This window comes from Uloborus diversus, chromosome 2 (genome assembly GCF_026930045.1).
Source record: "Uloborus diversus isolate 005 chromosome 2, Udiv.v.3.1, whole genome shotgun sequence".
Lineage (NCBI taxonomy): Eukaryota > Metazoa > Arthropoda > Arachnida > Araneae > Uloboridae > Uloborus > Uloborus diversus.
In genome coordinates, this window is record NC_072732.1 from 68,004,461 (window position 1) to 68,032,070 (window position 27,610).

At 33.3% G+C, this 27,610-nt stretch overlaps 1 protein-coding gene across 1 annotated transcript in view; it reads left to right on the plus strand.

Annotated features, from left to right (window-relative positions):
- The window catches only part of LOC129216348 (cGMP-inhibited 3',5'-cyclic phosphodiesterase 3A-like), a 602,719-nt gene that overhangs the window by 531,343 nt on the left and 43,766 nt on the right, over window positions 1-27,610 (plus strand). Inside the window, exons 7-11 of the mRNA XM_054850562.1 lie at window positions 1,244-1,355; window positions 8,116-8,238; window positions 21,415-21,590; window positions 23,544-23,747; window positions 27,244-27,405. Of these exons, the coding sequence (XP_054706537.1) occupies window positions 1,244-1,355; window positions 8,116-8,238; window positions 21,415-21,590; window positions 23,544-23,747; window positions 27,244-27,405 (777 nt within the window). The remainder of the gene's footprint in view (window positions 1-1,243; window positions 1,356-8,115; window positions 8,239-21,414; window positions 21,591-23,543; window positions 23,748-27,243; window positions 27,406-27,610) is intronic.

Sequence of the window (27,610 nt, forward strand, 5' to 3'; positions counted from 1 at the left end):
CGCTCAAGCGCAGTTGCTGTGGCAAATTTGTGATATCCGCGATTTTAAACTGCTGGGAAAATGAACGCTTTTAGTTTTTTCTGTTTCACTTTTTAACCTCTATTTCGTAAAAACAGTTCACTTAAGTAAGGAGATATCATGACCATGCTCCAACTACAATTATAATCGCATTTAATGTAATAAGTTAAGAAGACACTGCACAAGTACTAGCACTTAAATAACGACATTCGCAGAAGTGTCCTTTTCGAGTAGCCAATCTGCTCACCTTTTAGCTTAACTTCTTGTTCTATAAGGGGTTGACGCACAAGACGATACTTTGCAGAAATGGAGTTTCCGCGATATCTTCTTCACTACGCTAAAAAAAATTAATTTTAAAAAGTAAGTTAACTTGCCAATTATATATCTTACAAAACCTTTTTTATTTTTCTAGTTTCTTACTTACGTCAACGAACCTTTTAAAAATTGATTCAAATCATTTTCAATTTTAGAATTATGTCCAGTTGTTTTATGCTTTAAGTAATTCAATTGTGCACACAACTCTAAAGATACGTGATTAAATATTTTAAGCAGAACAATATATTAACAATAACAGAACGGGTGGCGGGGAAAACGTCGTATGTAGGCTTTCCATTAAAAAAAAAAAAATAAATAAATAAAGTGGAGGAACGATAAGTGTAATACAGAGAATGAACCAGATCGTTTTTTTAGTTCGTTTACACGGTCAGAAAATGTGCTAGTAGACATTGATCTCGTAAATAAAGTGTTCAAAATTGGTGGAAGTACGTTGTATGTTGAAAACTTGCTTCGGGGCTTCCTTGCAACAAGAAGTGAGTAGGTAGTTGAATGGAAAAACTATGTATGTTGCTCTCAGTGGTCTCTTTAGTATATTGCACTAAGCAGATTCGTTTTTTGGCTTTAGTGTAAAGTTGTTGTTGTTGTGTTAAAGTTGTTTGTAAAAAATGGTGAATTTAACTAAGGGACAAGCGATTTGAAAAAAAAAAAAAAAAAGTTGCTGAAAGCGATAATGGTAGCTTTATCTTTTTTTTCATAGTTGCTGCTTAGTTTCTATTTTAATTCAACTGATAAGAAAAAAAAATTAAAATGCCATTTAAACTGGTTCGGTGTTTAAATGCATCTGTCTTCTAGTCTAATGCATTTAAGAATCGATTACAAACTAAAAGTGCTTAAAGAAAAGAAAAAAAAACCCTATAATTATATGACATATGTTTTTTTTTTATTTCAGATGTGCTACAAAATATTTCGGGAAGTCGGTTTATTCGAAGCATTTAAAATTCCCATTCAGGAGTTCCTAAATTATTTCCATGCCCTGGAATCTGGTTACAGAGAAAAACCATGTAAGTGTTTTTTGAGCTTAATAACAGATGTGCACATGACCTTCTAATACCAAAATAAAATATTTGCTTTCACATTCAATGTATACTTATACTTTGGCTCTGACAACTTGAACTCCTGTGGTTGAAGGATTAAACATTATCATTTGTTTAAGTAGGAGTTGGTAAAACTGGTTTGCTTTTCTAGTAACGTACTTCAATCGGCGTCATAAAAACCTCATCTTTTTCTCCAAGCATAAATGAGGCAATGAGAATCAATATAATGCAAGCTTGCGTTCGATGAACCTCACTGATCGACCGGTGAGTAACCGATTGCTAACCGCTGTGTTCTCGAGAGCTACCGGTTAACTGGTTGCTTCCGATGTCGTTTTATGAGCCTCTCCGGTTGATCTACAGGTCGACCGCAACTCTAGCTGGTAGATTAGTTGATGGAACCACGTGACATTTTTGACCAATTATATGTATTTTTCATCTGCGTGTTATTCATCTGCTTTATGTCTGCACAAGTAACCGGTGATCAACTGAAAACGTTCGATGAAGCATTGGTTCGTGAACAACCGGTTAGTAACCGCTGACGTCATTGCTGTCACGTGAATAACCAACCGGTTGCAACCGGTCGTGCTGATCGAACGTAAGCAATGTGACTAAATTAAACATTCGGAGATAACCAGATCAAATGGTAAGTAAACCTCTTCTCTGTCTTGGGTCAAAAGACAGAACTAGTAGTCCTGGTAGGTTCTGTTATGCACCATGATTTTTAAAAAAAATTTCAAGGAAAGCCTACCGAGCCCCACAACTTTAAACGCGGTTGACTCAAAACTTGAAAATGTCCACTTACATCCCTTTGCTTCTCATTGCCTCAAATATATTCTTCCAAACACCACGTAGTGTATTTTTCCATTTGTTTCACACAGTTCTACCAGATTACGTTTTCAGCAATATAAGGCACTGTCACACAATAAAACGCAAACATTTCGAAAATGAGCTGATGTGTGAATCACATGGCTTCCTTTTACTCCAATTTAATGTCATTTCCCCATTATTGGGAATTTTAATGTAATTAAATTGTTTACTTTCTAAACATCAGCAACAGTGGCCAAATTGAAACCAAATTTAAAAATTAAAAAAAAACATCGCCAAATTTGGCGACCAAAAGACTGGCGATATATCGTAAAGAATCCGACAAATTATAACACCACTTGAGTTTTAATCGAAATTAACAAGGATTTCCACCCCCCCCCCCAAAATGGGCAAAAGACCCCCTACGAACATCCGAATGCAACCAAAATGGAAGGTGCACAACTAGGTCCCATTAGGAGTCTTCGTACTAAATTTCAACTTTCTACGACATACCGTTTTTGAGTTATGCGAGATACATACACACATACGCACATAAATACGTACATACAGACATCACGAGAAAATTCGTTGTAATTAACTCGGGGGTCGTCAAAATGGATGTTTTGGGTGTCTGTAGGTTCCTAGGCATATATCCACGTGTGGTCGGGTCGAAAAAAAAACTCAACATTCATACAAGGGTGAGAAAAATGGAAATTAAGGCCGATTTTTGAGTGAAAATTTTTTCGCGAATACAATACTTCCTTTTTTGTAAAAGGAAGTAAAAAGGAAGGTTGTTTTTTGTGTTGTAACATTAGCCCATCACTAGCTCATGTATTACATAACATAGCTACGTTGAATCACGAAATACCATTGGGCACCCATTAGCAAGATATGGGCGATCCCATAGACTAGATAATCTATGCTCACGAGTTTCGGAAAATGTTAAAATCTCTGTGGTTAATGCATTACATGTTTTGTCGAAAGATCCTTACATTTTGTTCCGATCTTCATATCTCACATTTAGTTTAATTCGCCGACAATTTAAATACACATATCTGATGAATTACTAACATGAAATTCTATCGGATGTTTATCGGACAAGTGTTCAAGGTGCTTCTAATTGTAGATGACGTTCCAACCAGAGAAGACGTCAGAGATCATCATTGACGAGGCATTCACAAGTCTAGTGTCCTCATTTTATGTGAGTGACCCTCGCCGCCATCTATACCCTAATTAGTATTACTGCCACTTAAGCTATCAGAAATGATTTTCAGTAAATTTCGCTATCAGCACAGGACTACGAATGACAAACTAAGTGCAAGTGTTAGCATACATTTAACTTCTTCTAGATGTTCATTGCACAAGTTTATTAGATTTGGACTACAATCTGAGTTTTTTTGCCTCCCTTACATATGATATATTTTAATCCATATGGCACAGAACTATTGATGTGGATCGGGTAAATGCTAGCGGGTAGGTAAATATTTTTGGAGTATTTACCCGGGTATATATATACCTAAAGCCTGGATAAAACCCAAAAACTGGGTATTTTACAAAAAAAAAAAATGCAAAAAGTGAATGTTTTTTTATATCTAAATATAAAATAATTGGTAAAACTAATACATACATATGTGTTACACAGTTTATAATATTTTTTATTGAAAGACTTGATGAAATTATGAAAGAAATATATTGTGAACCAAAGAATCTTTCTTTTCAGTGTCATAATTGGAGAAGTATAAGTAATTTAATAATGAACTTCGGGATTTCAAAATCACAATCTAGATTAGTCATATCCAAAATGAAAAAAAAAAAAAAAAAAAACAAAAAAAAAGGAAGCATGAGGGATGTTTGGAAGAATAAACTGTGACGTTATTAAGAATATGAGATATTATTTATTTATTTTATTGCTGTTTAAGTGATATCGTGGCAAATATAAAAACAGTTTTAACATTAATAAGCCAAAAAAGAATCAAAGTATTGTTTTATGTTGCTTTGCTCATTTGCATTGGCTCCGCGGTACTTCATGATGAAAATTTATTCAAACTATTTCAAATACACGCAATTAGTGATGGTAAATATTTGGTGTGCGAAGGTAAATATTTTTTTGGGTATTTATCTGAAGGCAGGGGCATTTTGCAAAAAAATTTTAGGTGGTATCAAAAGGTGATGATTTTCTATTTAAAATATAAACCGTATAATGAAAAATTAAAAATATAAAAATGTTCTATTATATTTTTTTGAATTAAAGGTTTAGTGAAATCTTATCAAAAAACTGTCAGAATTTAGAATAAACTATTTTAGGCTCAAATTTTTTTCTATTTAAAATACTATTTTGGGATTTTATTTTAAGAGTCATTCCATCCGTAACACAGGATTTTTGAGACAGTTTCGAAATTCCTTCCTGCTGCAGTGCAGCTATCTTTAATTTTTCTTTCCCACTATCAGTTCTTTATCATTTTGAAACAAACCTCAGCAGTTTCTTTCTTTTAGAATTAATTAAAAAAAATTTAAACATATTCAAACACATTTTACTGAAAAAGGCTTAATCAAGTACTTTTATACTAACATTTATGTTGTACTGCATTTATTTTTAGTATTAAATTGTTTTGTTCTTTAAATTAAAACATTGTAAAACAGCTGTAGCGTCTCTATTTTTTTCTCACACTCAATACATGTGCTTGAAAGACAATAAAACGAAGAATTCAAAATATCAAAATGAAATAAGCAAATTAAGGACGGATACGTCATCAGGAGGTAGACCATCCACTTAGTTCGCAAAGTCCATGCTTCAGAACATCTTTGGTTTATTTCTTTATATTTTTGAATTTTAAATGTTTCTGTATATGTATATATATATATATATATATATATATATATATATATATATATATATATATATATGTGTGTGTGTGTGTGTGTGTGTGCGTGCAGTATACCCTCATTTTACGCGGGGGTTACGTTCCACGGAAATGCCGCATAAATTGAGACCTAATAATAGAATGTTAAAATAGGGGTTTGGTTCCGTAGATAACAAAATACTTCATTCTAGTTAGGGATAACTAATTGTATAATAATTTTTATGTGTACTTATATCGACTTTTATGCACAACATGCATAAAGAAAACAAATTAATTTCGTGTTCTGTTTATAAAGAGAAGCTGGCTATGATAGTCTTTTGGCAGTCATCAAGAATTTTCTCTGTAATTATTTGCAAAGCATTTACGCATCCATGATCACTTGCCTCATTTACATGATATAATCTTCCTTCACTAACAAATCAGATTCTATTGTCTAGGAATAGCTCAAAATTTTCAATATGAACATTTTTGGTTTTGCGTTACCGACGTCGGTATCCTCGTTGATTTTGGCCTCCTTTGTCACTCCTAAAAGCTCTTCTTCTGGTGAGTTCTAAACTGTGAAAGTTTAATAACTTTACATCTGGAAAGAGCTCTGGAACCAATCGCATAAAATGTCTCCAGTAGCCCAAGTTTGATTATTAGCACGCCAAAATGCAGTAGATTACGCGTAATCTGCAATCTTTAGAAGTTTGGATTTTGAAAGAGGGGAAAATTTTATCTGTTTGCATTGCCACATCCGTGTAAAACTGAAACTCATCCGTGTAAAATAAAATAAACGTGTCAAATCTTAAACCGCGTACTATCGAAACCGCGTAAAATAAACCCGCGTAAAACGAGGACCTACTGTACATATATATGAGATTGCAAAATACACCTGAAAACTTGAACTAGGTTTGGAGGAAATTTCCGCAAAAGATGTAGGTAAATAAATAGTAACAATAAATTGAGCGACATTTCGTTACATTTTGATGTCATGCAAGGACATATTACTGGGTTATAAATGGTTATAAAAAACTAAGACCTTAAAAAATTGAAGTTTGCATTTTTTTGTAACCAGTTGAGCTTTTTACGTTTTGTAGAATGGCTTTTTAATATCTAAAATTTTGTTATCAACATTTATTAGGCATATCCAACACATTTAATGTGAATATCATATTAGATTGCTAAGTTGTTTCACACAAAAATTCTTTAAATATGTGATCAAAATGCAATTTTTGGGCAAACATTTATTGTTTTGTATATGGTTGGTTATATATATATATATATATATATATATATATATATATATATATATATATATATATATATATATATATATATATATATATATATATATATATATATATATATATATATATATATATATATATATATATATACAGTGGAATACATACATAAAAGTATTTTAGTTGAAAATTTTTGTAATAAATACCCGGGTAAATACCCATTTTGGGTATTTCCCTGGGTATTTTCAGGGGTATATACCCTGGGTATTTACTCCTGAAAATAAATACGCGGGTATTTTACATCACTATACAGAACACATATAAACAACACAAGAACAAATTTACAGCAATCAGAAGGGAAAGTACATCCGAAGCGCGAGGGTGAATGTCGAACCCAACGCCTCAATTGCATGATAAAATTGCTCAGACTACTTGGCCACTGAGGACCCACACATTTATGTTTCGAGGATTTTTTTTTTTTAATGTAAAAGACGCTTTTGCAAAGCTGCTTCTTCTTGGACAATTCTTCTCTCTGTCTCTCTCTCATTTCCATTTTTTTTTTACTTTTCTTTTCTTTCCTTTTTTTAAATTTATTATTATTATTTTTTAATGACAATTTCTTTTTCATATTATCGTGATCTTACAACATGTTGTGTAGAATTTTTCACAGTAAATATCTAAGATTTGCAATCGATTTCATTGCAGCCATTTATTTTTCCATATTAACCTTTTAGTTGTGGGTACCACCTTTTTTTGTGCACTCATCAATATCTAAGATCTGCATTCGATTTCATTGCAGCCATTTATTTTGCCATATTAACCTTTTAGTTTTGGGTACCACCTTTTTTGTGCACTCATCAATATCTAAGATTTGCATTCGATTTCATTGCAGCTATTTATTTTGCTATACAGTGAAACCTGTGTAAGTTGACCACTTGCGGTGCACTACTTTAGTGGTCAACTTAAGCAGGTGGTCAACTTATAGAGGTTGAATTATATGGTATAGATCTAATTCTGTGCCTGAAAATAACGGTCAACTTAGACAGGTGGTCAACTTACAAGGGTGGTCAATTTTACAGGTTTTACTGTATTAACCTTTTAGTTGTGGGTACCATCTTTTTTTGTGCACTCATTAAATTATGTACATTCCTATAACGCATGAAATTGAGTTTGGTTTTAGCAATGTTTGGATCTAATAATGTATTAAATGATACATGTAACCATATATATATATATATATATATATATATTGTAATTAAAAAGTTCTTGAACTGCGGGCAGTAAAATAACTGTAGCATTAATGAGAGTTCTGTTTTGCAACATTAGTAAAATCGCGTGAATTGTTCTTTTGACAATTTATTGCATGCTACCAGCAGAAGAAAATATAAAGAAATGATTGGTTATGAAAAACGACTTGAAACAAACTTGAATGAATTTAAACTTTTAAAATGTACTTTAACGACACAATAGAAGGGCGGTTTTGGAAAATTCTGTTGCAACAAAAAAAAGTGATGAACTGTTTAAAATAATAAAGACTATGCATTTGAAATTTCAACCTTTATGACTTATCATTCTTAAGTTATGTGAAATATATGCTTAAGAGCAGTCATACATACAAACATGTAGACATCTTACAAAACTTATCGAAATGAACTTGGGAATATGCCAAAATGAGTTTCTTTGTTGTCTATGCTTGAATACATGGAGGTTTCGCAAAAAAACTGATTAAAATTTTGGGTGTTTAGAATGGAAATTTTAAAGTTTTCAAATGAAATTTATAAAATAAATATTTCTGTCAGACATATGTACCTTACACAATTATTATTGTATATTTAGATCATAATCGTATGCACGCCGCAGATGTCTTACATGGCGTCTACTACCTCACTTCCCAACCAATTCCAGGGTTCACTCAAATTCCATCGGACGCCACGGATTCACCATTGCACAAGACGACAGGTTAGTGAAATTATTGTCGAAAACATGTTCTCTTTGACAAAACTTGCTCGTTTCTTGTAATGTATTTATTCTGATTTGCTGTTGTTTTGAAAAGTTGACTTCTGATCCACTGAGAGTTCAACGATTCCATTTGTTGAAATAAGATTGAGGAAAGCTGGTTTAAGTACGATGACGCTTATTGGTATAGTTCCAATCTACGACTTTCTCTCCTTTCACCCCAAGAAAAACAAGCTCGGAAAAGGTTAAGCAACAAATTTTAGAGCCACACTGTAGGAAGTATTGTGAGACAAAGTCAATTCTGTGCATTTTTTACGAAAAAAAAACTTTATTCCCAATTCATATTTAAACAAAACTTCAGGAAAATGTTCTGTGTATTTAATTTCATTTTTATTACATGGGTTCTAACTTTCAGTAATCCAGAACAGCTTTTTGAAATCCAGTAAGTAGGGGAGACTGGGGCACGTTTACGCAGTGCCCTTTTTTCAAAACAAATTATAACTGGAGAGCCAACAGTCATAACAGATTGAAGTTGCTCCCTAGCAAATATCCTCACAAGTTTTTGAGCATCAGTCGAGCTTCGGTCTAGCTTGCAGACCAAGTCGAGTAAATTTTGAGTTTAACGTTTTGAAGCTCATTGTGAATAGATAATACTTAGTTAAGAAAGAACAAATATATAAAAAGTTTAGAATTTCATCCTTTTTTGAGAATTGTATTTGTATGAACTGAAATGTTATTACTTTTTTTTTTTTTTTGCAAGTTAAAAATAAATCCAAACTTGGCGACGGGGCGAGTTTACGCCTTGGCGTCTGAGCACCTTTGCGCAGGTTCTTACTGAATCTTACTTCTAAACGTGCACTGACACTTTTTTCGCTTCAAACTGTCTCAAAACTTTTTAGTATTTTCAGACTATTTAGTTTAGAAAATCACCATTTAATTTTTAGTTCAGTTACAAATTCGTATCTTATAGCTTACAATCATGCAGTGATGTCTTCATGTCCGTTCAGCTTTTACTTTATACACTATTCAGTCTGTCATGAATTTTCTTTATTTTAACGATAATAAGACATTATGTTCAAAACACTAACAGAACCACATTCTGTGTCAAATCTAATTAGCGTAAACGTGCCCCGTGTCCGGGGCATAATTACGCAACCGACTTGGACTCAAAAATATTTTTTTTTTGACATTTAAAAACGCAAAGTGAGCATCAACTGAATATACCAATTTTGACTCCATTAACTGCTTCACAAAACCGCAATGCCTAAAATTTCCTAAGTTAAAACATAAAATTTAGAAAATTCATTGAAAACAATCCGCGCAAACGTGCCCCGGTCTACCTTAAGCTACCTTTTCGCCTCTGTTAAGCAGCAATTCTAACCCGTTTAAATGTTCAGCTGTTTTGCTTTCAAGTTGCTTTAAACTAATTAAAACCTCGTGTCTTGACTATGGTTTCTTCTGATATAAACTCGCGTTTTCCATCGGCAACGATGAATGAGGATGTGGACTACGCAAATTTTCAGACGTTAGAACATCATTATTCTTTCTTCAAGATTGAAGAACTTATTACTTATTTGTCTTCTGAAAAATACTTTTCTGTTTGATGATGAGTTCTTTCATATGGCCAAAGTATTAGTTATGGTTAAATCTTTTCTGCCACTTTTTAAATGGCATTCATGCAAGCTATTATGGGGTTAAAAGATTTGAAATCATAACGTTTTCCTTTTATACTGATCATTGCTTTTTATTTCTTTGTATTCCTTGTGATATAGGTGGTTTTTTCACAAATCTTAATTTGATTTATCCTTGTCTGAAGTTAACTTTCCTTTTTGGATATATGAATTACTGAAAGAAAGGACGAATTTATGTTGTCGTTGTCGAATATAAGCCTTTTGCTGTCACACTATCTCCACCAGAAATGTTTCTACAACCCTCCAAGTAAACGCTTAGCCTATTTAAGGTTTTCCCACCCCATGATTTGAACATTTGCTGTAGAAAAACACATAAATTTGATCAGGTGGCCCTGATTCGCCGATTTAAGATTTTTGTTTTATGTAACGTTACATTATAATTTGTATGTTGCATCCGTGCAAGTTTAAACGCATGCTTCAACGCATGTTCTTTCAATGACATTTAAGTTTGGTGAATAAATTCGTATTCACATTTTCTTGAGTTAAAAAATGCCTTTTCAAATTTGAGACTAAACATCAAAGCAAATAACATTTTAGCATACGACCGTAATATTTAATCTTCATCTGAATCTTCACATCTATAATAGCGAATGATCAAGTAGCACTCCTGACGTCATCATCAATGAAACTCGCTCCACGACATGACAATTTGATAATTTGTTTTGGTAATGTTTAAAATGCAGGAAAAGGCTTTATTGAATCAAGGCTGAACTAGATCCGGTAACTTAACTATTTTCCTTGTAAGACTGTGTCATTTCAGGGGAATGAAGAAACGAAAAACGGGTCAATAATGAACGCTATCTATTGGAGTTTAGGGTTCATCCACTGGAGTAAGGGTTAATCTTTCAACTATCAAAATATCACCAAACAGGCAATTGCTTCGTTCAAATGTTGAAGCAATTTTCACCCGTCATACCTTGACGGGCAATTTTCTACAGTCTTCTTTACTAATAATAAAGCGGAAAGTCTCTCTGTCTGGATGTCTAGGATGTCTGTGACGCGCAAGCGCCTAGACCGTTCGGCCAATTTTCATGAAATTTGGCACGAAGTTATTTTGTAGCATGGGGTGTGCACCTCGAAGTGATTTTTCGAAAATTCGATTTTTTTCTTTTTCTATTTCAATTTTAAGAACACTTTCCGGAGGTAAATTATCACAAGGTGGACGAGTAAATTACGAAATTATCATGATGTGGAATGGGAGAGGGAATGAACATAGCCAATTGGCGAGAAATTCATTATCCATTATTTGTAAATATACAGGTGAACCGAATGACCTTTTAATTTTAAACTACGGGCAAAGCCGTGCTGGTACCACTAGTTAAATAATAAACTTTCTTTCATCAAAGTCAGTGCTACTTTTCAGACATCATTAATATTACAACGGGTTAGTTAAGCTCTCTCACGATGGTATTTTCTAAGTCTACTTTTACTCTTGTTTTTCCAAGTTATACAAAAAGTGATATCTATCAAAATAATTTTGCTTTCCCTTTTCCCCAGAAAATAATATTAAGTGCACTAACTTGAATCATTGCCATAGCAATATGCATTCTGAAGCACAGTTTTTACTTTTATTCATCAAGCCTATCATTCCTTATACCGTTTAAATATGTATTTTTAATTATAAAACCTACTTCATATTCTATGTATATTTCAAATTGTATGGTTATTATAAAGCAAAAATCACTAATTTTTTATTGAAAAGAAGAGAGAACTCAGACTACTAAAAATTATTTTCATTTTTTTAGTAAAAGTTATGCCATATCAAAGTAAGTGAGTGACTAAAAGAAAGAATTATTTTTTCAATGAAAATTATTCATCTACTTCATTTTCGGGAAAATGGTAATTTGTCGCTACTCAAACTCGGACATCCCCCTAATAAACCAGTTTTTTCTCAGGTACCTGTTAAATATCGTTACCGTGGCAACAAAAGACTTTCATAATTAAATATTTCTCCGAGTACTTTCAATGACTGATTGCTTTTAAAGCACCAGATCGTGTTCTTTAAACGAAAGTCCTAATTTATTTAAATTAATTATTTTTTTTCGTTTTTTTAATACTGAGGACTTGTCAACTACAGAACGAACTAGAAGAAAAAATGTAATTAAAAAACTTGCAATAAATAATTTTTCTGTTAACTTTGGAGAGATACAAATATATTTCTTGCATTTTCGACTAAATTTGTTTTCAATTTTCTCATCTACTTTTGAAGCATTACCTTGTATAAAATAAAATCTAAAGCAATGTTAAGCATTTTAATAACCAAATTATTCAAACAAATGAAGAAACAGGAGTTATTTCAAGTAATTAAATGAAATTTTCTAAGCAAAATGCTTGGAATTTACACTTTTAGCCGTTTAATTTTATGAATTCTTTCATCTGAGACTTTTAACTTTGCTGAAAAACAATGTAAAAGATCTTCCCAAATTTTGATCATGTTTTCATATTCGACGTAAAACGTGACTGAGAAAGATCTCCATTCTAAAAATTTCAATCAAAAAGATCTTCAAGTGAAATGAAATGCAGTTTGCTGTAAGGTAAGGAATAGTTTTTTTTTTCTCAAATAGGTTTTTTTTTCCTGTACCTTTGATATTTCTGTACATAAGCCCTGTACTCGACTTCACATATGTGGCATAGCAGTGAGGGTTGCTAGTTTTACCCTTTCCTTGAAAACCGTTCCTTCAAAAATAAGTTCTTGATAAGCTATTTCTTTGACGTAAGGCCACAAAAAGGAAGACCTCAGGTACATTACCTCAGGCAATTGATACCAACTTGTGTTTTTTCATTCTTTTGCAGCAAACGACCATTTCACCTGTTAGTTTTTTTTATCATTTATTTATTTTATTTATTTTTTTTTATTGTTAATGTAGAGAATAGAAAAAAATCTTTCCCGGACATTCTATATATTCACATATTGGAAGCTTTTTTTTTTTCTTTCAGAGTAAAAAAAAAGTTTAAAAAATCTCATACCTTGAAATTATTATTGACTTGTTATAATAGAAGAGGAAAGTGACAAGTTTGTCCCCAATTTTAATTATCACATTAAAGCAAATGGGATTCATATAAAAATCTGAATTAAAAGATGAACAAATATGCAACTTTTCGAAGCGTGGATATAATTTCAAGGCTGCAATGAATTGAAGAAAGCTCATCCAAGCGTTTTTGAACATAAAATAAAGCTTATCAGACTCAGCAAATATAAGCTGTTAATTACCAGTAAATGGCACCAGCATGGTGATTACAAGCGGAAAATGCTTATAATCACCAAATTTCTTTGGTAGTGTATGAACAGAACCATTATCAGATATTGTATGGAACTTGGACTTTTTCTTGAGAAAAGGAAATGCCAAAAAAAATTTTACTTAGGGAAGAAAGGTATTGAGAAACGTTGCATGGGAAAATTTTTAACAGGTAATGAAGCGCTTTGGACGTTTGTCTCCAAAAGTTTTCAAGAACTTATTTTGTATTTCTTAGTTAATTTAAAAATTTAGTTAATTACAATAGAGGAATTTGGCAACTTGGATTACGAGTTTCATATCATTACTAATGGTACCCGCACGGCTTTGCCCGTTGTTGAAAATTAAAAGGACATTCGGTTCGCCTGTATATTTACAAATAATGGATGACGAATTTCTCGCTAATTGGCTATGTTCATTCGCTCTCCCATTCCAAGGCATGATAATTTCTTAATTTACTGGTCCATCTTGTGATAATTTTGCTCCGGAAAGTGTTCTTAGAATTGAAATAGAAAAAGAACAAAATCGAATTTTCAAAAAATCGTTTCGAGGTGCACACCCCCATGCTACAAACTAACTTTGTACCATATTTCATGAAAATCGGCCGAACGGTCTAGACGCTATGCGCGTCACAGACATCCTACAGACATCCAGACATCCAGACAGATAGACTTTGAGCTTTATTATCTACTAGTGGGACCCGCACGGCTTTGCCCGTAATAGAAAAATTAAAAGGTCTTTTGGTTCTCCTGTATATTTACAAATAATGTATGGTGAATTTTCTCGTCAATTGGCTTGTACCCATGTTATGGTTCCACGTTATGATAATTTCGTATCCCGCCAATTGGCTTGTGCCTATATTACGGTTCCACGTTATGATAATTTCGTAATTTACTCGTCTATCTTATGATATTTTTGTTCTTAAAATTGGAATAGAAAAAGAACCACATCGAATTTTCGAAAAATCGCTTCGAGGTGCACACTCCCATGCTACAAACTAACTTTGTGCCAAATTTCATGAAAATCGGCCGAACGGTCTAGGCGCTATGCGCGTCACAGAGGTCCAGACATCCTATAGACATCCTCCGGACAGAGAGACTTTCTGCTTTATTATTAGTAAAGATAAAGACAAAGATAAAGATACAAATATTATAAAAAGAGAGGGCAGATTTTAGTGTGTTTATATGTTCGAGGTAATCTCCGGAACCACTGCACCTATTTGAAAAATTTCTTCACTATATGAAAGGTGCTTTCTTACTGAGTAACATAGGCTATAATTCGAAAAAAATAAGATAAATAGTTCTTTTTTTATTTCAATTTAATCCTAAATTTCACTTAAATTGCCTATTATTGGCTATTAAAGGGGCGAAAAATTACTTGCACATATTACTTTTATGTACCGTTGAAAAGGGTAGAATTTTCCGTGTTCTAAACAATTTGTTTCAATGCTCCAACTTAATTACGGTGGGAGTAATTTGCGTTTTTAGCTCGAACTATTTTGGGTTTAGCTAAAATTTAGGCACTACTTTCTTCATTAAATCTATCAATAAAAAGTGAAGGAATTGTCCCACAGTTTTCTTTTTGACGCCATTAGAAAAAGCGACATTTTTTACTCCAGATCCCTCTTGACCTATGGTCGAAAAAATTAGCTTCTATCTTCAAAGGATAAAAGTTATAAGCGTTTTTAAATCAATTTCGAAATATGTTATTTTGATTGAAGTTGTCAACCATTTTATTTTCGCGTTTCCACGGTTACGTTGTTTGAATCCATTGTTTATTTCCTTATTTTGCATTTAATTTCTCAGACTTATTTTATTTCATGTTTCCATGGTTACGCTTTTAAAATCCATCTTTCGCATTTTAATTTTTTAAAAGTATTTTAATATCTGTCGTCATTGTTTGGAAGGGTTATTTTGCATGGTGTTTTTTTTTCTTTTATTTAAGCCTGATTGTTGAATATATGTCACTTGACACAATTTTTATTCTCAAGGTAGACCGAGAAAAGCCGGGCAACGCAGCTCTTAATATATAAAGATTTGAAAGCTACTGTTAATGTGATTTTATACCTTTTTGTTTGTTAGGCAAAACATTTATTATTGCAAAAGAAAAAACATCCGCTTCACTCGCAAAAGGGTTGGGTTCCGGTAGCTTGTTCGTTTGGCGCGTTAAGAGCGCTGAACAGTTCAGTCTAGGATTATTGTTTTAAGGCAACTGTTAATATAATTCATTGTTTTGGCAATTTGTTTCGAACGAAAAAAAACTTTTGATTTATTTTTATCCGTGTGAAATGTAAGACATTTTCATTTTTTTGTTTTCTGACGAGAATTTTTGAATGTTCCACGGGATTTTTTTTTTTTTTTCGTTAGACGGATCGATTATGATAGCGTGGTTGCTGAGCAAGTTTTGCGATAAACAATAGAGTTGGAAATTACTTTTACATATGAAAGATATTATTTGATGTTTTTTTTTTCTTTTGTTTATTTGGCGAAATTTTTTAAATTGCAGTAAAAACCGTTTCTCTTGCTAAATAGAGTTTTAAAGCAACTGTAAATCAAATTTAATAATTTCACAAAAAGTTTTAAATTGCAAAGAAACTTATTTATTTATTTATTTTTTTTTTTTTGAAATGGTGTGTACACATTTTATGCAAAGAAAGATGATCATTTCACACTAGAGGGGGAGGCGTCGTCACTTTTTTTTTTATTTAACGGACTCCTATTAAATTTTTAGCACGGGCATCGCTGTGCGGGTACTGCTAGTTAGTAATAAAGATTAATAGCTAAGCATTTGCTAAGGTTTGCAATAGCTTGAATATCAGTCTCTTACATTCGCTTTATACATTTTACAGTGTAAGGAAATACGAAAGTATATCCATAGCTATTTATATCACAAAAAAAAAAAATTCTTAACAATATTCTTCTTAACATCTTTTCTTCTTCACACACTATTTTCACATAAATCTTTACGTGTTATGAGCTTAAGCACCGTATTCATAACATTTAAGAAAGTGCCAAAGTATTTTAATGTAGAGCTAATTTCAGTGCAAAATACGACCATAATCTTCTTTATTTTATTTGTGTACTAAATATGAGCGTTAACTTCCATCTCCAATTGCAGAATTTCACATAAATTTTAGATTTTGAAACATATAAGCACCAACATCTTCATTCCAAGTACCAAGTTTTAATGCAATAACTTCCAAAACGTTTGGCGACTTTTTTTTCTTAGTGACAAGCACTATAATTTGACTTCATTTTTAGTTTTCTTTGTTAAAATTTTGAAACGAAAAATCGTGTAAGAAAGCTAAGTGTTTACAAGCTCTATTTAATAAAATTTATTCTCAGACAGAAACAACTCTCAGGGAAAATGGAGCAACAAAAACCATAGAAAGAGAAAAAAAAAATAACTCTCCATTACTAGAAAATGGTAAAAGCCTCTTCTTCCCTTAATTTACCTGCTGTTTACCTGAAAAGTAAAATTCCGGAAGTTATTATATTGTTGGTCTTTTCTTGTTAAGAGCATTCTTTTCTTCTTTAAGATAACCTGTTTTTTTTTTTTTTTTTTTTTTTGACGTTGCGAAGTAACGCTTATCTATTTTCTCCTCAACTTTCAAAATATTTTTATATGTTCATTCAAGCGGCACAAATTATTTTACGCGTATACAGCATTCTTTTTGATCGATAAAAAGTGTAGAACAAAATAATCCTAGCGTGTAAATTTTTGCTGTTTTTTATTTAACTCCTATAGTTTATATTTATTTTCCTTATTAAAAATAGTATACTATCTACCAATGTCACTAGTCATTATTATTCTTATTTTTATTATTTTTACTTTGACTGCTGCTATTAATGTTAAGATTTTTTGAATTTATTAGCTGTTTTAGAGCAGCATTTCTTTACCTTAGCATTAGTTGCAATTTTTATAGCACTATGGAGAAAATAATAAGCACATTTCTAAGACATTGCATATAATTTTCTTAATACGTACATTTAAATGTATTGCTTTGCATTTTATGAACTAAAATGATTGTTGAATTAAATGAAAAATTTTCTCATAAGACACAAGTTATCGAGGAATAAAAGCAAGCATGCTTTTTAAAGCTGTAACAGATGTGTTTCATCATTTTAGAAACGTTCAACGCGCAACCGTTATGAGTGTATTTTCACTTTATTTTCAAATTTGTTTCAGCAAACTATATTTTACCGCATTCAATAAGTTACCGCCCTATAGCCAGGGCTAAGGCAGAAATACATGAAATACACAGCCAGCTCAGTCAATTTCAGCCGAGGACTGCAGTTTCTTGCTTATTAGCACTCATCAGCCCGACACAGAAGTGACTGAGCTGGAGGTGGAAAACCTCTTAAGGAAGCCAAGAGTGCCAAAAAAACTGGTAGCTAATACTGGTAGCCGTGTCAGTGCTAATTCTGTATTAGCTACCAATTTTTTTGGCACTCTAGGCTTCCTTAAGAGGTTTTCCACCTCCAGCTCAGTCACTCCTATGCCGGGCTGATGAGTGCTAATAAGCACGAAACTGCAGTCCTCGGCTGGAATTAACAGAGCTGGCGGTGTATTTCATGTATATTTTACCGTGTTTAAAAAAACTGAATTTTTGAGTAAAAACATTCAAAATTCTTATTTGTTTTATAGTTTAATACTGTCCCGAGCAAGGCTTTTTTTAGCTTCTATGGCACCAAAAATACTTAAACCAAAAAATAAATAAATAAACAAAAAATACAATTAATTAGAATTTTGACATTTGGAATTCAAATAATGTTTTCGCAATCACGAGTGTTTGTGTATGTAGGCGTGTTCTTGTCTGTGTGTGCAGGCATGAGTGTGTGTGTATGTGTGTGTGTATATGTGTGTGTGGATGTGTGTGTGTGTGGATGTGTGTGTGTGTGGGTGTGTGTGTATATGTGTGTGTATGTGTGTGTATATGTGTGTGTGTGTGTGTGTGGGTGTGTATGTGTAGGTGTGCATGTATGTATTCGCTAGAGGGGCAGCATCGTGAGGCCGAGCAACGGTGGTGCTGCAGAGGGAGGCGGCGGGAAAATAAAATTAAAGGACGCCAAAACAGTCAAATGAGAACAATAAGCAATGTGATTGCTCAATAAAATAAAATGCGGTCGATTTAACTTCTATAAAACCGTTAATAATAAAACAAAAAAAAAAGGCCGTTCTAAACATTTTGATAGTGACACAGAATATTTTCACAGAGTGATGAAAACGACAGTGAAAACATCAGCAGTGAAATTATCTTCCCTTTATAAATAAACTCGACTTGTACAGCTCAACAAAATCGCGCAGTGCTGAGACAAACTTCTTTATTCTGCTGAAGCGACGCATATGACACAAATGCATATAAATTTCTGAAGCCTATTTTTTTCGCCAACATACGTTCGTTTGCATCTGTATTTCACCGTAAGGTAATCGTAACATCTATTGATGCAATCGTTGCCCAACATAAAATATTTCTCATCATTGTAAATGTTTTATTCTATTTAATTCCCAATTAAATATACGAGACAGTAAGTGGACGCCAGTAGTTTTCACAACGAACAAAACTTGCGCTGATGTGGGCAGGTAAATGGCAGTATCCACAGAAATGAGTTTTTGAGATAATTAATTCCCAATTAAATATAAGAGACAGTAAGTGAACGCCAGGAGCTTTCACAAAGAACAAAACTTACGTTGATATGGGCAGGTAAATGGCAGTATCTACAGAAATGAGATTTTGGGATAGCTGAAGAAACTTGTTTCGAATACAACATTAACAAACGAGAAATGTTGGATTTAGAAGTTTTTCTTGCGATTTTTTCTTCAGCGGAAACTAAATAAGCAAATTTGTACGATAAAGCTCACGAACAGTGTATGAAAAAAATGCAAAAAGATTAAAAATTAGAAATTTGCAGTTTCTGCCCTTTACATGCCCACGGCAGAACGACCTTGAGTTGTTTTACGTGCCACGCCGCACAGTGGTGCGAAAATGCCAAAAAAGGCTTTAAATATACATATATTTTTTTTTTCTTATATTCAACCAATTGATGATTAATAAATTTGGTGATCAGAATCTCTTAGGCAATCAGAACTGGAATTTAACGTCCAGTTACGTTATTATCTTCGTCCACTACAAAGCTGAAAGGAGTCTATAGACGGTGAAAAACCATAATTGCGGGAATTTAAAGAAAATGCTTTTAAGCGGTCTATATTTTTTTTCTTATTAATGGCGGGTATAGTTAACTTCTCTCGTATCCACCGATAGTAATAGGACGAAAAAAAAATGAGCATTCAAGCTTTTGTGTTTACGTTGGGTTGATTTTCAACTGTTATTGACATTTTCGGTGACAATAGTCAATAGAGTTTAGAAAATGTCTCAGAGACGTCGTTTACCCCGATTCGTTAAGGTGGAGAGCAGTTTGATGAATGGCAATGGGATTATCACTGCTGATAGATGTCTCAATGTGTCTCGGAGTGTTGCTCAGCCACTTTAGGATCGATACCAATCCGATGAGTCTGTCCAGAAGACGTGTTCCAGGCCGACCGCGAGCTACAACACCTGCAGAAGACCGTTTTCTAGTTCTTTCAGCCAGAAGGAGAAGAACCACTACTGTGCCGTAACTCGTTGCAGAACACTTTGTAGCATCAGGAAGAAGAATCTCTAGTGCTATGGTGCGAAATCGTCTTCACAATGCAGGTCTCTATGCAAGACGACCAGTTGTATGTGTTCCCCTCAACGAAGCACAGCGAAGGATCAGCTTATGCTGGCAAGAGAACATGTTTCCTGGACCCAGCAGCAATGAGCTTCTGTAACTGTTCACAGACGAGTAGAGATTTGCATTGGAGGGTGATTCAGGGCGTCTTCTGATCTGGAGGGAGCAGCGCAATAGATACCATCTATTCAAAACTGTTGGAAGACCACATTTATAGAGGTGGTGGAATCATGGTTTGGGCGAGGATCTCACTCGGTGGTCACACTGACCTGCATATGTACCATGGAGGAACTCTGACTGGTCTAAGCCATCGGGATTAGATCCTTGATCCATATGTCCGCCCATATGCTGGTGCTATTGGTAATGACTTCATTCTGATGGATTATAATGAACGACCTCGCCGAGATTGGATTGTTTAGGAGTATCTTAAAGATCTCGGTTTGGGACAAATGGAATGGCCAACTCGATCTCCAGACCTGAATCCGATACAACATCTTTGGGACTATCTTGGCAGACAGGTTAATGCTTTAAATCCTCCTCCAAGGTCGTTACATGAGCTGGAGCAATCCGAGCTGGTGTCCGACAACTTAATAAACAGCATGGAAAATCGATACCGCCAATGAATTCAAATTAGGTACGACACATTCCTTATTAGAACTCATTTTTTTATTGTTTCTCTGGCATTTTACTACATAACACTCTTATGTTCTGTTTTCTTCAAGAACGGACTTTTCCGCAAAGATTGCCTTTTTTTTATATACATCGTTTTTACAATACTTTTACACAAATTTCTATGACGCATTCACTAAAAAACCATTTAATGCACATAGCCCCCAAATTTTTTTATTCTACATTCATTCATTTGCAAATTAGGCGTAAAAAACCGGCTGTACCTTAACTTTTTGAGGTCAGTGTATTTGAAGAACGAAGTCCTAACCTAAATTGTCGAGCATTAAAAAAGCATTTCTGGTGCAAAAGCATTTTTGAAACGGATGATGGCGGAAGAGTAATACAGATGGAGCGGTCACGATTTAAACACTATACTGCTACACTAGGTAAGTAAACGGCAGTATCTGCAGAAATGAGGTTTCGAGATATTTGAAAAACTCGTTTTGCTTTCTATATACTAACGATAGGGAAATATTGGAATTTGACTTTTTTTTTTTTTTTTTTTTTTTTGTCTTCGCTCTTTTTTCTTGGCGGAAACCAAATAAACACGCTTGTACATTAAAGCTAACATATAATAGGTGACAAATTTCCAAAAAAAAAAAAAAAATGAAAAGTTAAAAATTTGGAGTTAGTGCTACCTGCCTACGACAGTGTAGCATACCCAAAACATTTTATGCGATTGTTTCCAGTATGAGCAATAATTCCATTTCATATTTTGTCAAAACCACTGCTTATGGTCATCAGTTCTTTCTCCTTCCTCCCGAGCATCCGCTAAGAATGCTCATTAAAAGAGAAGAGTGAGCGATCACATCATTAACATTTCTGGTTAAAGCAATTAGTTTCTCGATGCGTTCACGATTCTGTATTTCTCCGCAGACTCCGGAAACAGCAGCATGCACAGGCCGAGTTTTGCTGCTGACGTCACTTACGGTGTCATGGGAGCTAACTACCCGGCACTAGAGCTAATGGCCCTTTACGCTGCCGCCGCCATGCACGACTACGACCATCCGGGACGGACGAACGCATTTCTGGTGTCTACCTACGCCCCTCAGGTATGTTACAAAGGGGTTGCAGCGCAAAAATTTTTATTGTTAGTATCGGTACTGAAAAAAGCTATTTTTTCCCCTTGTGACTAATCGAAACTGTAAAAATAGCGACATATTTTTACTTAAGAAAATTAAAATGCAGCTACATATGAATTTCCTTATAATTAATTTCTTTAATTTTTTTCAAAGGGAAATTTTCCTCAACAAACGTTAAAAACTGTTTTTACGTGTAGTCGCTCCTTTTTGATATTTTTCCTTTATCAGGTTATTTTTTTTTTATTTTTTTTTATCTATTTATTTATTTATTTGCGATTTTTAATTGAAATGTTTACCTTCTATACAAAAAAAAAAAAACTTTTGTAAATCCTATTGAAGGTTTAGAAGGGAAAAAAATCATTTTCTAATCGGCCGTCCCTGTTTCCTTTACAATCACAGGTCTTAGTAAGTTTAATGAAACGAAATATTTCACCAAGAGCCAATAAACAAAAAATAAATTAAACATTTTCGATGACTTTTGTATCTCTGCAGACCTCATTTTTAATATTGTTGCAGTTTATAATTGCAGCATTCATAAGGTAATCAAAGCAAAACAAAATGCCGTTTTATTTTGGTACTGATAGAAGTGATAAGAGGTATTCAAATTAGAGCATCACATAGTTTAAACACTTTTTGGGGAAGACTCGTACAATTGCAGAGAAAACTTGAAGAGTCAAAGGAGAAAAAGGACTTCTAGACTTGGATGACGCAAAGCCCTAAAGGCTCGCATTGAGGCGAACAGTGGCCTATCAAGTGGTGAACCTATAAGATAGTTTCCCGTTTGTGATGAAACAGATTTAATCTTAACCTTTTGGGTAAGGCTTATCTTAAGGCAAGGTGCCTTAGGTAAGGTACCGCTCTGGATGAGCACGCGTGTTCCAATCACGCAGTTTGAAATCTACAAAAATCGACAAGGGACAGACTGTATGTCGTTGCTTTCTCGGCGGAGGTGACAGTGGATACCATAAAGCGACTTCAGCGAGAGTTTGTGCCATCCTCTCAAACTAAGGTTCTCTTTCACACCCTGGACAATCATCTTCGTGACATTAATTCATCAGTGGAGCAGATCTGCGGTAAGCAATAGCGAATTTCTCCGTGTCGCAAGAGTTTAACCGCAAGGAGATATGTCAGGGACGTAAGCAGAAAGTCCTGTATGCGGATGGACATTTCAAGGACTATCAATGGACTGCAAATTGTATGAGTTTTTTGTAAGACAGTTAAAAATGGTGAGAATTTTATTGATAATTTCACATTGTTGCCTAACAGAGAACACCATTCTTGGATTGTTTTTTCTTCTTTTGTAGACTTCATATTCATTCAAAGAAAAATTATGAAGAAATAATTTATTATTTATAGACAAGATATTAGTTCTATCGATTTGAAAGAGAGAAAAAATAATATTTTAAATTTATAAAACTCATTTCATTAGGGCACAATATTTTTTAAAAGATTAGGTTAGTTCAAGTATAAAATAACTGAATAACGCAAAGTACATGAACTAGATTTTTTTAAATAAAAACTTGTTTTGTTATAGATGCTTTTTACTTTATACTAACGAACTTGTTTCAAATAAAAATATCTAAAAGCTTCATAACATAAAACGTAACATACACCATTAGTTATCCTAATAAAAATAGTAATTGTGGAATAATACGTATAACGTTAAATGTAAACACATAGGTGAACATTTCAAAAGTAATTACGAGCATTTGAATTGTTTTAAGCAAAACGATATAAAGAATCAAAATACATTCTCGAGAAACTTAAAATGAACAATATATTGCAATATCAGTCGTCCTTATCTCTAAATGGATAAATATTCATGGATGTAGAAGTATTTAATGCATAAAATGTCTTTTCTAAGGATTTAACTCTAATAGCACTTTCGAAATCACTTGTTAATTGCATTTCATCCTTTTCTAGGCAGTGCTGTACAATGATCGTTCTGTGCTTGAAAACCATCATGCCGCTGCCGCTTGGAATTTGTTCCTGTCTCGACCAGAGTACAACTTTCTCTGTCATTTAGATAAAGCTGAGTTCAAAAGGTTTCGCTTCCTTGTTATAGAATGTATCTTGGCGACTGATCTCAAGAGACACTTTGAAATTCTTGCAGAATTTAATGCCAAGGTTAGAGCTGTTCTCTGTCGCATTTATTTGTTCTTTTCTTATCATTATCTATGCATTTGACAAAGCCTACTTGAATCGAACTCATTTAAGGACATAGCAATAATTATTTTTAGAGTAGTTTTAATATATTTTTAGCTATATAAAGCTTAAAATATATTAAAACTACTCTAAAAATAATTATTGCTATCTCTTAAAATAACGTTTAAAATGTTCGAATTTTTTTAGCTGCATTTAAAAAGTCTCATTAGTTTCATCCAGCAATTTAAATCAGGTCAACCAGCTAATGTGCACTTTCCATGGAGAACTAGTTCTTTTGTTAAAATAGTGTTTGGCAGTTGAAATTGCGTAACTTCACTCTGCCCCCTATATGATCAGTTTTGGAAAAATTGGTGCTTTTTTGCGTGAGGGGGGGGGAGGGAGTTCAGCTTGAAGTTTAGTATTTGTTTTAAGCAATCATTCATGTGTTGAGTTTACTCCTCATCAAAATAACGTATTCAGTTAATGCATGTGTTTTAATAGTTCATTTGAAATATTCTTTTCTGCGGTCATTATCTGAAGTATCGCCAATAAACCATGAACTTTGGTGACCCAAATAAAGTACAATTAATCGTAGACATAAAAGGGTATGCGTGAGTTATGCAATATTGAGGCAGCATATATAACTAGAAAAAAATCGTGAAATCAGCAAAAACCTGTATTTTATTTTTAAAAAAAAAACTATCCTTTATGCCTTAAAAAGGCTAAACTGCTGTTCTGTTTGTGCGTGTTTCTAATGGTGGTCCCCATGTTGAAATTACTTTTAAAATGTGAAAAAAAAAATCGGCCGGCTATTTTTACTACTAGTAATAGAATGCTCAGCTCAAAAGATAAAATTGTACAAGGTAATTACAAGGAAAAGCATTCTAATGAGCATTTTTCGATTCTGCGCTGTTGATTTTCTTTTTTTTTTAAATTTAATTACGATATGTACACTGTAAAAACGATTCAGAAACGTTCCTGAAAAATAATGGGCAGCTGATGTGCCCCAATTTCTTCCAGTAACATATCTTGGAAAAACCAGTAAACGCTTTCCGCTAAAAGTCAGTAACCTTTCTGAAATTAACCTTGAAACTTTATGAAGACGTGCAAAATCTGCCCTGTTAAAGCCAGTCATGTCTCTAGAACCTTCTAGAAAAATTAAGTAGGTTCAGTATAATTGATTAGAACCCTTCCTACTTTACTAAGAAAGCTCCATAAATATCAGAGCGACCACGGCTAAAGCTATGCAAGAAGGAACCAAGCATATCTCTTGCCTGTAATTCCCGCCTTGCAAAGCTGTAGCTATCCATTGACATTCTCACTCTCATTGGGAGCTTAGTCAGTCTGGACAGGCCGTAGGCAACTTTAGGCCGATACACTTAATAAACACGCTCATTGAATCTTTAAACTGATTGCTAAAAATGTTTTCCCACAACAGTGACAAGTCTGCACGCGTGCAACTTGTAGCGATTCAGGAAACTTTTTTGTGATGATACTTGTTTTTACGGGGAAATAGGTGAAAACGTGTGAAATCCCAAGACGTTCTACGGAAACAGCCAGTAACGTTTCGGAATTTTTTTACAGTGTATCAAACTAATGTGATACACTGGAGCAATAAAAGTTGCTTTGCTGCATTAGCTTGCAGGCATTTCTTACGCTGACCAACTTGGGAACAAACATATAGTCCTCATTTACAGGACGTAAAACATAAAATTTATTAGAATTAAAGTGAATATCGTTAAAGAAAAACTAATACTTTTTCTGGGAACGTATACTAACTCAAATTTCTATGAAATTAAATACAGATAAATTAAAAAGTAATTTTTCCTGGAAATCAGAAATACTCGTCCTCCAAAGTGAAATTATAGTATGTAATGGTGATTGATCAAAGTAAACTCTTCAAATTCAACAACTTGCACTGCAGCTACATGTTTCACAATACAGTATCGTCGTTTTGCAATAAAAAATAAAATTATTCTTTTTTGGGGGGGAGGGGTAGGAAATGGAAAACGTACGGATTTAATCTTCTGTCAAACTTTGCCACGTGTCCTACTAATGGTTTGCTTACTGAGAAGACCTTTAGGGGATTACTTTTTAATTTTCCAAGAATATCACACAACCTCAGAAGTTGAAATTACAATGGACCCCAAAATATTGAACAAATATGTTAAGAGAGGATTAGTAGGGGAGTGTGGGTCAAAGTGAAATGGTTAAGATGACCTAGTTTTTTCAGAATGAACAAATTGGAAATTTTCTTTTGAAAATTACAGTACATAAAGAATGAACATTTTATTTTATAAAAAATATTGCTTTGAAACAGTATTTTGTATTTTTTGCAGTAAATTTGAGTCTTCAAAAAAAGGTGGAAATAGTTCACTTTTTTTTTCCATGGCGCAAAGTGAAAAATAAAATATTTTTCTAATGAAACATTTTCTATTTGATTATGAAACATATTTTTGACCAAAAGAATCAGTAAATGAAAGGTTGAATGAATAAGTGAAAAGATTATGAAATAAAAAACGAATAATTAAATTAATGAATCAATTAACATATGAACAAAAAAATGAGCGAATAAAAAAATGAACGAATAAGAAAATAAGTGAATGAACGACAGATTAAGTGAATTACTAAATGAATGAATGTAAATGAGTTAATTATTAAATGAAAACGTAAGTGATTTATATTAAATGATTGAGTGAGTAAATGAAACAAACTATTTAACTTTGCCCCATCCACTTTGCCCCGTATGTACTTGTCTAATTGTACAATTTATTTAAAATACAAATATGCTCAATATTAACTAAATTTTTTCTGCATTGAATATTAGGAGGTCTCAATTAATAGTTAAAATGTTAATAGTAAGTACTTTATCATTTTATGGTAACAAAAATAATTTTTGACTTACAACAAAATATTACAATATGAGTATAAATTTTTTAAAGTTGCCTGTAGTATCAAATGCTTTAATCTTCGGCGGTATTTTTTTCCTGACTGGAATAGACTACATATGGTACTATATAGTTAAAATAATACCAGATAGGTAAAGCTAAGCGCAGAGAAAATATTTCACCATTTCATTTTGCCCCATGTTCCCCTACATATACCTGTCTACAATGTGTTAAAAGTTGCCATAGATGCAACGAGGAGGTTTGGGGATAAACCGCCACCTTTGGCTGTTAGCATTTTTGTGAGTTCTACCATCTTATTGTGCATGCATGTAAGGACTGGATCGACTTCCCCCCCCCCCTCAACCCACCTTCTTCTTTTAACAAGGGAAAATTAGTAATATTTGTGCATTAGTCGCATTCTTTCAAAAAAAATGTATTTTAAAATAAAGCCTAAAGTCTTTCAAAGAAAGTGAATCAAACTGCAACTTTGTTATGCCTTATTGTAGTGAATTAAACTGCATCTTTGCTTCATAGCATTATGCATTGCATAAAGTCTTATCTGAAAAGTAAGTCTTTAATTTTTTTTCCAGGCAAATGAAGATGACGCTCCGGGAATTGATTGGATGTCGGAAACTGATAGGTTATTAGCAATGGAAATGTGTATCAAATTATCTGACATTAACGGACCTTGCAAGAGGCACGATATTCACGTACAATGGACTTACAGGATAGCAGAAGAATTTTACGAACAGGTAATGTTGCCTTTGTAACTTGGTGCTCAATGTTGATTTCGGTTTACTATCATTAGAAATGTCAACATCATGATGAAAATGTAAGCTTACTTTCAAAATATAGCAGCGTATTTTTCTATTGTTCGTAAGACAGAAACAAGTTTTTATTTTACTAATTTTTATTATAGCGAATTATGCCAAGTACTACTAGATGTCCCTTTTGGAC